Below are 13,546 nucleotides of genomic sequence, written 5' to 3'. Positions count from 1 at the left end.
AACTGACAACGATTTATCACTTAGATTGTTAGCATTTGTCCCTATGACTATGACTACTCTTAATATTGTACATATAATGCCACAGAAAACTACTTCGGATCCTATTTACGTAACTTTATTAGTTTTCCGATTACACCTGAAAGCACCATGACTAGTCTTCGCGCAGCCGCAGTATCATGTAAACATAACTGCCGCGATTGCTAGTGGTTGTAGCTTCTGCTGTCATAGCTTGCTAATTTAAAGCGAAAGAGGTGCGACTCAGCCTGGCTTTGGCTCGGAAGTTGCTAGATTTTAGTCGAAGAAACTAAACGAGTTTTAGATTTATATCTTGTGGGCATATAACGGCGAGTTGAAGCTAAGTGGGGTAGCTAGTGGTGACATTAGCTCGTGACTGGGACTGTCTTGTTCACTAACCTAGCTAGCATAACGCCAGCTAGTCAACGCCCGGTCTTTATGCGATATAAAAGGCAATAACCCCGAGTGACGGTGAAGCTCATTACAGCATACAAATTTATTCTTTTAGTGTTGCCAAAATGAATTTAAGTACCATACCCTGTTTAGCACAATGAGCCAATCAGCAAGGCTATTCTGCTAACTCGGGTGATAGGCCATCGAGTAATAGAGAGCAAGCTACTTAAACAAGTCAACACCGTCAAGCAGACGGGTCCTCCAGCTTTGTTCAACGGACACAAACGATACCTGTCGAGGCTTATTTATTGTCATCATATGTTGACTGAAAACAGGTGAGCAAGGCCTTCAAAACTCAACGAATTCTAATGTTTGTATTGAATTCAGAAGCGTTAACGTGGCCTTTATTTTCCACTGACAGCAGCAGCCATTTGAACGCTAAATGAGTTAGTTGCAAGGTGAACAGCAAGGGTAACAGCAATGATACATATATGTGTGATGACGTGTCTATTTTGTTATTTGAACAAATGTCTTTGTATGTGCTTACACCCTCACAGGAAACGACAGCGCAGTGGCGGTGATGAGGAGAACGGCCACCTGGTGCCACAAGCCAAAAGGCAAAGCAGAGGTCATCCTCTTTCCCCTGAGACAGGCCGGGATGCCTGGGACTCTGAGGTAGAAACAGTTGTCACCAGACTTTGTCTTATTACTAAAGAAACCGTTCAAGAATCAGACAAATAGTTGACTTGCTCACACTTTTAGGCAGCAGAAGTTTATTGAAGATTAGGGATGTACCAAAATGAAAATTCTTGCCCGAAACTGAAAACCGAAAATGAGGAAAGCAAGGCCTAAAACCGAAACACCGAAATTAATTATTATGCCAATTACTAGTAGGGACACAGGGGCAGTTGTAACACGGGTCAGTTATAACCAAGCAGCAACTTCTGGTCTAAAAATATGAGTCCAATGCGGAAGTGTTTAAAACTGCAGTTAATCGAGGATCCGCTTGAGGCTGGCTCAGGAAGTACCAGAAACCACATACACACTAATTCAAAAAAGACAATCTTTACAGCAGAAATAAACATGTTTACAGCCTGGAATAAAAGACGAGTGTAGTCTGGCCTCAAAACAGCGCTTCAGAAACAGATGGGTGACGTCACGGATACTACGTCCACATTTTATACAGTCTATGATTATTATTAAAAACCCTGTTCAATAATCAGACAAATAGTTGTCTTGCTCACACTTTTAGGCAGTAGAAGTTTATTGAAGATGATGGTAGACATTAATTGTGTGCTTCGCTCACTGCAAATTAAACACAACTACTAAACATTACCAATCATTGTAAATTGGTAGGAGTGTCAAATTTGATTTGATCTGATGTCTTTATTTCAAACATGTAAAAGTAAAATAGAAAAAAAAACATACGTAAAAAGTAAAAAAAATAAAAATAAATAGTTATACAAAAAAAAATCAATCATTTCTATTAGCAAGCACTGAAACATTTTACTTTACATGTGCAAAAAGGAGTAGGAAGAAGTTAAAACTTATCTAATCCAACCCCTTTATTCACTATTTTCTGGCATTACACAAGAGCATTCCCACAAAACAAATTTTCATAACCTATCTTCATATTTCCACCTACAATCAAAAGCAAACCCCTCATGATTCTCAACACTTGTCTTCCTCCTTGTACCTCATGAAAATTAATTCTTTATACCTCTTCTTGAACTTAATTATGTTCAGACATTTCTGTAGCTCCATATTGAGTCTGTTCCACAGTTTTACACCACAGTTTTAAATACTAAAGCTTTTCCTTGTGGTCCGAACACTCACCATCTTTTATCTTAACTTCCCTCGTAAGTGATATCCCCGCTCTCTTTCAAAGCACAATCTTTGAATATTTCCTTAAAGGAGATTTTTCCTTGCCTTATACACAATTTTTGCATTTTTAAAATCAACAAGGTAGAATCATTTCAATATTTTGGATTTGAGGAACAATGAATTTGTGAGATGAGTAAAAGAAAACCACAAACAATTAAATAATCCAAACAACATAAGAACCCAAAAGCAAAAAGGACCCCAAACAACAACGAAAAAACCCTGAGTACCCTGCCCCCTCTCTGCTCCTATAAGCCCTGCCCACAAACAGACCGTAGTGCATGCTCAATAAGGACCAATCAGGAAGGTGGCTCTGATTGGTCAGAGCTGACTGGAGCTATTGGAATTAACAGATTGCTGGATACAGAGGCGTAGGAAAATACAGAGATCTTGTCATAATCTCAAAATACCTCATTTATTGATAGCAGTTGATGAGTGTTATGATTTTTTGCCAAACACATCACAAAATATGTACCGTTTTTTTTACCCAAGTCCTACCAACTGCATCTTTAAGAGATAGAGGAATAAAAAATATAGAAGCAGGAAGATGTAAAAGCCTATGACGGAGTTAGAAACCATGAAAATATATATTCAAAACCATTTTAAAGATATATAAGCTCAGCAAACAATACAACAAACAAAAGCATTAAAAGAGAATAAGAACAATAAAGAGATACAAACATTTAAACGGCAATAGAAGCAGGGAAAACTAATGAAGACACTAAATTAAAGCAGTTAAATAAAAGCCATAAAGGCAATTAAATTATTTAATAAAAAGAGTTGATATTATGGGAAGGCAACTAGAGGAATGATAAGAAGCAAGCGCATAGAGAGATAATGGGAAGACAACATAAAACAAAAACAAGCTTATAAGTGAGTTTTAAAAGTGACATATCACGCTTTTTTCATCAATATATATTGGTCTAAGAGGTCCCCAAAACATGTCTTTAAAGTTTCTGCTCAAAGAATCACTTTGAAATCAGATTTTGGCATGCCTGAAGAACCCTCTTCTTCAGCCCTGCTCAGAACGGTCTGTTTTCTCTTTGACCACGTCCCCTCAGGAAGTGGCTATCCCCTCGGCTCTCCAGCACGTTGATCTAATGTTTACATGTTGGCTGAAAATACACGGCTGCTCACAGACCCGCGTTACTTCAACCCTCTAAATCTGATCCAGAATCTGATCCTGACGGAGAGGCGCCTGCAGCAGGACCTTTCTGAACCATTGGTCACAGATTTAATGTTTCTTGTTGTTTTATTTATCAGTATGTCGACGTGTGTCTTGGTACACAGCTACGAACATGTAGCTATGTGGCTATGCTAACTAGCGCTAGCACTTTCCACGATAAATAAAAATCATCCACTAGATCTTCAAATCTGCAGACGTCGGGAGTAAAACCGACCTCTGCCAGAAATGCAGCAGGACCTTTCTGAACCATTGGTCACAGATTTAGTGTTTCTTCTTGTTTTATTTGGCAGTATGTCGACGTGTGTCTTGGTACACAGCTACAGCTACAGCTACAAACATGTAGCTATGTGGCTATGCTAACTAGCGCTAGCACTTTCCACGATAAATAAAAATCATCCACTGGATCTTCAAATCTGCAGACGTGGGGAGTAAAACCGACCTCTGCCAGAAATGCAGCAGGACCTTTCTGAACCATTGGTCACAGATTTAGTGTTTCTTGTTGTTTTATTTGGCAGTATGTAGACGTGTGTCTTGGTACACAGCTACAGCTACAAACATGTAGCTATGTGGCTATGCTAACTAGCGCTAGCACTTTTCCATGAAAAATAAAAAGTTATCCACTAGATCTTCAAATCTGCAGACGTGGGGAGTAAAAACGACCTTTGTGTTTATTAAGACAGCCTACAACTAGCATGCCTCCCTCCTAAGCCCCTTGTTGAGTTGTATTTTATACAGTCTATGGGCTGAACAAGCTCCGAGCTCTGACTCCGTGACAGACCAGATATTGTTGTGACGTAACAAAAACACGGAAGTCTGAAACGGCTCGTTTCACACACATTTATAGAAAAGTTTAGAAATCAAAACAGGGGCAGAATGGATTTTTTTCATTTTCGGGGGGTTTGTAGACATGCCAGGGACACATATTTCAGGTAGAGAACCATTAAAAAGTTGATTTTGCATGATATGTCACCTTTAAGAAGAGATATAAAGTCTGCACGCCTTATCTCCTCCGGCAGACTAAGGGGTTAAAAAGCATGATCTCCTTTAAATTTAGTCTCTATTTTGGAACAACGAGTCTGTCCCACCAGAAGATAAGGTGACCAACAGTTCAGCCAGACCCATACATGCTTTTAACTTGATCATCAAAATCTTAAAATCAATTCTAAAACTCACAGGGAGCAAGGGAAGAGCTAAGATCGAGGTGATCTGATGTTGTCTGTTAAAACCAGTTAGAAGCCGAACTGCTGTACTCTGCACTCTGGACTAGTTGGAGTCTTTTTTTCAGCTAGGAGTGAGTTGCAATTGCGCAGACTGGAGAAGATGAGTGTGTGGTTTTGACACCTTTGGAGACAAGTTTCATGTCAGGTGGTTCAACCATCAACAGAATGATTCAAAAGTAGTAGGGATGCACCGCAAAAAAAATTTGGGGCCAAAACCGAAAACCCAAAATGAGGACCCAAAGCCGAAAACCGAAACACCCAAAGAAATGATTATGCCAATTATTAGTAGGGATTAGGCCATGCATTTTCTGTTTGTGTTGCACAGGCATTTTCTAGGCCATTTATGAGCAGACACTTGAAGCTAGTTTGTATAGCAGTTTGAACACACTGGATTAAAAGAGCTCAAAGTCATAGACAGAAATGTCAAAATGTTACAACTGTCCCAACTGTCCCCGTCTCCCCTACCATTGCATTTATGTCTATGACTGTGTACTAACCTCACTAAAATCAAGGATCTCATTGAACATATCAGACAATGAGGGTGCATGTCCCTCATCTGGTTCAGAGAGACAAGTCCTGTTTTCTGCGCTCTGTTCTCCTCCTTCCTGCGCTGTACACTTCTTCGCATCCACCCTACTGGATAATTTCTCGTGCGTGCTGCTTTATTCCCACATCCAAGTAATGATCTTTATAACGCAGATCAAGTACAGTTGCGATGAAGGGCAGAGGATCCGAATAGATCTCAGTGAAAACTGTCTGACAGACTCGAAGAGCATACTTTTCATTGTTTTCACTTTGTGGTCCGTCTCAACCTCTTTGCTTAGAAGACACTTTAGTGCTGCAATTAAAGGAATAACAGATGCAGACATGTTGGCCCTTATCCAGACAAGCGCGTACTGGCCGTGGTTTTTGCTTGCGTCATCACAACATTCTGTTTTGGCCGTGTTGTTTTGGTAATAAAAGGCCAACATTTTCGGTGGCCGCATTTTCGGTGCATCCCTAAAAAGTAGATTTTGTATTCAGGCCAAAATTTCTATCTGCTGTTATAAATGACTTTGGTTAGTCTGCTCTGCTCTTAAACCTGAAACACAAGTAGCATTAAGAGTTTAAATCTAACTAGGTACGCTCTCACAGATTAACACCAGGACAGACTAACTGAAGAATGTGCAAACATACAGAAGGTTACACCTGCAAGTGCTAGCCATGGGACAACATTAACTTTAAGTATAACAATAAAGTGTTCGGACTTGGACCCCTGGCTCGTGAGTAACTTGAACCAGTCCCTACAGTGGCAGATGGTTATTTCTGTTACCAAACTTTTGAGAGAAACCAAAGTCAGCTGTTCCTTCTTCTGCAAAACTATTAATATTTTTAATTTGATGTCTTTATTTCGAACTTGTAAAAGTAAAATAGAAAAAAAAAAAACATGCAAGTAGAAAACAAGAAATATTTATACAAACATACAAGAAAAAAAAGAAATAGTTATACAAAAGAAACAATCATTCCCCTTCATTAAAGATAGAACTAGAAATTACCTGACAACTGTTTGAGTTGCACACAAAACATGCTGAAGTATCAGTATTTTTCTTTTGCTGGAAAACAAGTATTTGCAATGCATTTTTGATAGGACACATCCCTCCAATGAACCCTATTTATGCACCCTTATTAAGCCGTTCCAGTTATGTTCAATTCTCAGGGACAACAATAATGTTCCTGGGTCAACTTGACCCAGGGCATATTTAATAATTTGAAAGTGTCCGAACCCCAAAAAATCCAAATAAACATTTTTTAAATCTCATTATTAACTCCATTACTGACCATTTAAATCAATATTTAGTGCAATGGTGCTCTTTAATTCTCATAGATCATAGTTCAATGAGGATAACTCACTTGTTTTTTATGAAAATGAATGTTAAAACTTTTTTTTATGTACATTGGAAAGTGATTGGAGTGAAATATGTCACACAGTTGCAAAGAAACGGTTATTATTTGACACTTCTGACCCCTTTTAGCCTCCACTTTGACTGCAGGGTCAAATTGACCCACGAACAGTATCTGTGTAATGAATGCATGCGGGGGGTTGCAAATGAATGAAATGAACCATTTTCATTTTATATGTTGTTCACGCTAATTAAGCCAAGCAGAAGAAGTGTCATAGTGAAAAAATACTTTTAACATTTTTTTTTTGATTTTTAACTTTAAAATGGGTCAATTTGACCCACAACGTAACAGGAGGGTTAAGTTTAGAAGCTTCACTGGCTAATGAAGCCTTTGAGATGCTAATTTTGGCCAGTGTGCAACATTACCTTCAAGCATTTTTAGTTGTACAGCTTTGAATTTAACATCATAAGAAATTAAAATTGAAAGCCAGGTTAATCTCCAAAGATTATACTCATGTTACCCTTTAATGTTGATGGTCATATTTAGCTAGCTCATTGCTCATGCAGATGTCTACATTTCAGTCATCCAACAGTGAGAGCAGCAGCAGCATCAGCAGTCCGGAACATGCGGCTGGAAGCTGCGGCAGTCGCTGTGCTGTCGGCCCCTGCAGTCCCCTCAGCGCCAGCGACTCCTCAGAACTGGCCGGCTCTACAAACCCGGTGTCCTACGAGCACATCAACCACATCCTGAAGCAGGCCCACTTCCAGAGCCTGCAGACCAGAGGCCACATCAGAGACACATGATGACAGCTTTAAGTCTCCCCGTTGCCCACCAGAGGACCCGAGTCCCTGAGGTGCTTAGAACATCACATGCTGATTCACTTCACTCAGCTCTTCCCACCCATCTCCAGTTACTGTGATGTCTCACAGCTCTACATATCTTTGGATGGAGGCCAGCTCCTGGTCAGGTATCTGGAGGGGGTTCATCAATTAGATAAATAAAGATGATAATTGTTTTAGCAATAATAACTGTGTGATCAACTTTAACATTTTGTGTGATCCACTTCATGTTTGAGCAGTTTGGTATACATGCTGCTCCTAGAGCCTCGTTGTGACTGATGATGATGATGATGATGATGATGATGATGATGATGATGATGATGATGATGATGATGATGATGATGATGAATAATCCCTGTGTTGTTGTCTTAAATGTTGTATGAAATAGTGCTACTGCATCCGCAGAAATTGCACCAAATATATTGTAGGCCTGTCAGTGTGACTCGTTTAGTCTCCTAGTGGAGTTCTTGGGTTGTATGATGCTGAATCTGATGTCTGTGTTAAGTACATGGACCAGTCTCAGGGAGGATTTGCACTTCTTGTATCGGACTGTTCATTTGCTTTCATATTCAGACAGGGACTCCTTCTTAGGGACACATAGAAGCCTTGGGTGTTAACTTGGCCAAGGACGCACCACGTGTTCTCTGTCCTTATTTTGTTAGTAAATAGAGTATTTGAAAACACATCATTAGATTTCAGCGACTTGTAGTGGAGTGTCAGACTGTAGAACTGGTTTCAGCACTGGTCATCATTTTTGAAAGATTTCAAAACACTGCAAAATAGAATTTTGAACAGTTTGTGGAATTTTCCATCAACTGCTGTTCTCATTTAGATACAAATAAAAGTGGGGCTTTTTTTTTCATATTTCACAGTCGGTGATATTTATCTCTGATATGTTCTGCAACCTGAGAGTGGTGTGCGTTTTTTTCCAGATCATGGTATAGACTCAGAATCTGTTGTTTTCTTGTGATCTTGACACAACCGATCCTGCTCTCTGTGATCAATGAACAACAATAGATGTGTCATGAGGAGTAATCACTTCCAATCAACAGTGTTGTCGAATGTTGCTGCCCACTTAAGGACACAGACATGCTTACAGTCTTTTATAAAATGGTGCAACTACAACCAAAGGAAGAGTCCATTTACCATGACTAGGATTGTCCCCCTTAAAGAGAGCAGTGGGTCTTAGATGTTATTCTAACTTCATAGTCACATTGCACACAAAGTAATGTTAGGTAGAGTTTGCTTTATGGAGATGGCACCTGGCATTCACAGAGGATTTGACTCGTTCCATCACTGGTAATAAAAGTACAAAATTAAAATGTTGAGATTGCAGGAGAATTATTTAGAATCTGTAAGTTCCCTGAACTCCTTGGTATCCTATAGAAGCCTGCTTGATGTGGCATTTAGCTTGTGGGAAATGTAGTTCTTTCTGTCCAGAGGGTGTTGAAATACACCCTGAGGAACAAAATCAACCCAAAAGGCTTTGTTTGCCATACGACTGGAGCCACTAACTGCAGGTGAGCTTTCTGCCTGTGCACTACTACTCAATGGTAGCTACGTATGTCCCCTGTGCACTGAACATCCAGGTACACACACTGGCCAAGAGAACACGCAGTTTCATTGTTGGACCTCAATCCAGGACTGAGAGTGGATGTTGATTTTGATTTTTTTTCTCAGACTGGTGTATCAGATACGGACGCATTTCAAAGATGTGGTTTATTTTTTTTAGTGATATATTTTTTGTATTGAGTAATTTTCATGACATTGACCTGCCATTGATTTATTTTTTCTTGTAAAAACCCCTTCATTTAATAAATAAATTAATGTTTTTGAAAAAGAGCATTCTTTACTTCTATTCATTAGGCGTGATGATCCTTGTCCCTTCAGTCACTGCAGAGCATTGTTAATTTTGGCGGCTATTTTAGATTTAGTCTTAGTCTTTAGACGAAAATGCCTTTTAGTTTTATTCACATTTGAGTCTTTTCAGCCCTTTAGTCAACAAAAACTCAACATTTTAGTCTTGTTTTAGTCTGCGGAAACTCAAAACATTTTAGTCTTTGATTTTTCCCGAAACATCTTCACTCTTTTAGTAATGAATGTAGTCGATCAGATATTGGTAACAGGCTTAAACCAAGTGTTAAAATCGGCAACACTCCTTTAACTCTTTTGCTTGTGTAACATCTTGATTCACAGAAAAATGCCATGAAAGGGCTGTATTGCACATTTACGACGGTCCTTGAATGTACCTGCAGTGACAGGCACACGTTTGTCAGAGTTTTTATTATCAGTGATGCACTTTAGCTCATCATGAAAAAATTAGTCGCTGACGAACATTTATCGTCATAATTTCGTTAACGAAATGAACACTGCTGCAGAGCAGTGGGGGACAAAGTACACGGTGCATTACTTGAGTAAGTGTATAGATCCTCCTGGTCAAAATTACTCCAATACAAGTGAAAGTTGTTCAGTCAAATTATTATTTAAGTTAAAGTCCTGGAGTACTTGCTTTTAAAAATACTTCAGTATTCAAAGTACTTCTTAAAATATCTCAAATGGATATTCACAAAGCATTAGGGCAGTCAATAATGCATGGGTGTACATTCTGCTCTGCTCCGTTCTGTTTATCTAGAAAACACGATTTCATATCTAAAAAGTATACCATGAAATATAAACTAAGTTACTCCAAGCACAGACAAGTTTACAATGTTCATCTGGAATAAACAAGTGAGTTAGCTACAGACCTCCACATGCTTTCTCAGGTTAGATGGTGATGTTTTGTCGGCTGTCATAAAGTTTGTGTGGTAAACAGATCAGAGATTTACAACAATACAAACAATCATTCTTTATTTCAAAACCTCAAACGTGGGTTTAAAATATGGCCGTGGTGCTCAGGTAGAGAATCATCATCCTTCTTGGCTGCTACGCTCAATCGAGGTATGGCTACACCACTGAGACGAACCAAACACAAGTACACAAACAGTTCATGGTCTTACAGGATCTGATTTCAGAAAAGAAAATTAATCAGCTGACTTTAAAGCTTAAATAGTGAGTAACTAGAACACTGATAGAAATGTAGTGGAGTAAAAGTAATAAGTTCCCCCCAAGACAAATACTCAAGTAAAGTACAGATTCTCAAAAAATGTACTTAAGTACAGTACTTAAGTAAATGGACTATGTTGCTGTCCACCACTGCTGCAGAGTATAACAATATTCAGGCTGCATTCAGCCCTTTTCAAAAATGTTTATAGATATCTTAAACATGTTGATGTGCATGTTCCACTTATGCTGTTTTTCTTTGAGGAAATACCTACAAGCTTGAATGTGTACTGTATTTGCAAACAGGGATTCCCTCCATCCTCCTATCTCCTCTTTCTCCACAGAATGGCCAGTAATGAATAACTCCCCATGCATTGAGACCATCATTAATGAGGTATGACCTGTGTCTAAGCGAGGAGCACTGAAAGGTTTCTTTAATTAGCACACTACATGTCCTTGTCTTGTCACAGACACAGTAACAGATTACATACATTAATGCACCACACGTAACTACGGTTACCTTGCTGGCTACCACAGGTCCTCATTACTTGCCTCCTTTGATTCCTGATCCACCTCTACGGAGTCAGATATGACGAATAGGGCAATGATAATTCAGGATTAGAAACCTTCCTGCACTGTAGCGACGTTGCTCTTTCTTTGCACGGAAGCACGCCTTCTCATTATCTTGAAAGGCGGCAACTTATAGATAGGAACAATTAGTGAGACGAAAGTAACCCTTTCATCTGAGGATGTGAGGCTTTTGAACGGCCTTTTGTATCTTGGAGCAGAAACATCACATTAGAGCTGAGCAAGTGCTGTGTAATTAAGGTGGTGAGGATGCAATTAGCAGCAGCTTGGATAAATATTTTCTTGGTGATATTTCAAATTTCTGTTTCGGAAAAACATTGAAGCTTTTAGAAATAATTTAAAGATGATTTCAGAGTACCTAATGAGACTCTTTTAATATTCATGTTGTATTGTTCAGGTGACAGATTAAAAAAACTGCACAGATCTGTGTTTAGAAGAGACAATGTGTGATCAAAACAAAGGCTGCATGTATGGAGTGTTAAAAAAGATCAAAAGTTTTACAACAATCTAAATGCATTCAGTAACTGAATACCCCAATTGAATGATAAAACAATTTCTAAGAAGTTATTCATACAAGCACTTAGTTACTCTAATAGCAAGTACTCTGTGTCCAGATGTTCATGGAAAGAGCAGCAGAGGGCAGCACACTGTCAGCGTGACACAAACTGTACTTCTCGTCTGAACCGTATACATGCTGGGGGATTTCTACAACAGGATCAAAACGTGAGCTACGTAGAAGATAATTATCTTTAATCTCTCTCTCTCTCTCTCTCTCTCTCTCTCTCTCTCTCTCTCTCTCTCTCTCTCTCTCTCTCTCTCTCTCTCTCTCTCTCTCTCTCTCTCTCTCACACACACACACACTGTCTTTTCTGTGCAGCACACAGTTATGAAGGTAGGCGGTGATGAATGGCTCACATCAGTTGAGTGGAGAAGCTGGAGAGAGTTAAATGAACTGTCCTTGTTCTGGGGTCTATGTATGCGCATACATTGTTATATTTTTATCATGGCCAGAGAAAAAACAAATGAGTTAGTCTTTGGTTTCTTTGTGTCCTCTTAGATTCCCATTTTTCCACAAAGACAAAAAAGCAACGAAACTATAAATGTGCTCTACACATACAGGAATAACTCCCACATGTTATATTTTCATCAGTGTCCAGCTCACCTTCAGATGCAGGATCTGTGCATGAAAAATCTCCCCCTAATCTCACTTATGTGAGTTTATTTTGGAAAAATGAAAACTGGTCACAGGTCAGTCCTTAGAGTAAGTGGTATATTCAAACCATAAATTATGTTAGGGCCAAAGTGAGCTAAAGCTGATCTGGTCACCCTTGCCTCTCTTTGCCAGACTTTAGCTGAAATGTATTTGGGCAGCTGTTGCTTAGCATGAGATGGTGATTGGATTGGCATCAAGTGTACTGCTTTCCCTCGCCAGCCAACACAAACATCTGCTTTGCCTCCCCACCACCATTTCGCCCAACATCAAACAACAAAGCTCGTCTGCTCCGCTGCCCCCATGGCCATCCGAAGAATTAATGACCCACCAAGCACATTAGCGGTGCCCTATTGCCCCTTCCTGGCTGGAGTGGGGAATAGGAAAAGCCGTGGCAGGCGAGCAAGGAGAGAGAAGGGGTTAGTGGGTCAGGATGATAAAGTACTTCACAGGTCAGGAATTAAGATGGATTGATTCTATTTTTTATGCAAACTGTTCATTCATACAGAATTATATTTAGAAGTTCAGGATATGTGAAGTACAGTAAGACTTTCTGTGTTTGCTCTGGTAGCAGAGCGAGTCAGCTGAGTCAAGTCGAGGGCAGAGGTTATAAGACTACAAAATGCATATGAGGGCCCAGCACTTAGAATTAAACGACCTGCTTATAAGTACATACAAAAACCAAGAATCATCTTCTTCTTCATCCTCTCTAAGTGCTCACTCTCTCCTTAACTGTTCCTGTCAGGGTGTGGAGAGGAGGACTGGGTTATCTCACTGACTGTAGCCTAAACATGCTGCCCCAACGCAGCAGGGACACAGTCGTCATTTCCCTAAACAAAAGAGAGAAAACACTCTTTATGGACAGTCTGCAAGTTTTAATGGTTTAAACGGACAGAACAGAAAAGTAAAAGACAAGCGACAGGCTGGGCAGGCTTGGGTCAGTGTCTCCGGTTCCACTTTATGGCCTCCCTATTCAATTTCACACAATGTGATCCAGAGACAATGTACAGTAGACTTTTTCACTGCACAGCGAAGTTACAGTCAAGGCCCCGATCAATCATCATAAATGTTCTACCTCGATCTCAGAGAGCGGGGCTGTGAACAGTTTCAGTCCCCCATGCAGGCCACAACCATCACTCCTTTTATGGTGTCTTCTTAGTGGGGTTGTAAGAGAATATCCATACAGTATTGCAATTACATTTGTAGACACGGAACTGCTCCTCAGGAACTGGCTTGATTTTTAACTATTGTTAACATGCCAAAAGTTGTGACAGAGGTTTAGTTATGTTGCTAT

The 13,546-nt window shown here is 39.6% G+C and overlaps 1 protein-coding gene across 1 annotated transcript; it reads left to right on the top strand.

Annotated features, from left to right (window-relative positions):
* The first annotated feature begins 163 nt into the window (after positions 1-163).
* Positions 164-9,255, top strand: LOC117832226 (protein FAM104A). Its single transcript, XM_034711267.1, has 3 exons — positions 164-743; positions 966-1,083; positions 7,158-9,255. The coding sequence occupies exons 1-3, from the start codon at positions 727-729 to the stop codon at positions 7,377-7,379; spliced, it is 357 nt and encodes a 118-aa protein (XP_034567158.1). The 5' UTR covers positions 164-726; the 3' UTR covers positions 7,380-9,255.
* Positions 9,256-13,546: the final 4,291 nt, after the last annotated feature.

The sequence above is a fragment of the Notolabrus celidotus genome, chromosome 20 (assembly GCF_009762535.1).
Source record: "Notolabrus celidotus isolate fNotCel1 chromosome 20, fNotCel1.pri, whole genome shotgun sequence".
Classification (NCBI taxonomy): domain Eukaryota; kingdom Metazoa; phylum Chordata; class Actinopteri; order Labriformes; family Labridae; genus Notolabrus; species Notolabrus celidotus.
The sequence above is the reverse complement of the archived record's forward strand: the minus strand, read 5'-3'. Positions and strand labels throughout refer to the sequence as shown.

What these genes read in the sequence shown, in the direction of transcription:
- LOC117832226 (XM_034711267.1), top strand. An exon ending in GGGATGCCTGGGACTCTGAG is followed by an intron (nt 1,084 to 7,157) that starts GTAGAAACAGTT and finishes TCTACATTTCAG; the next exon opens with TCATCCAACAGTGAGAGCAG.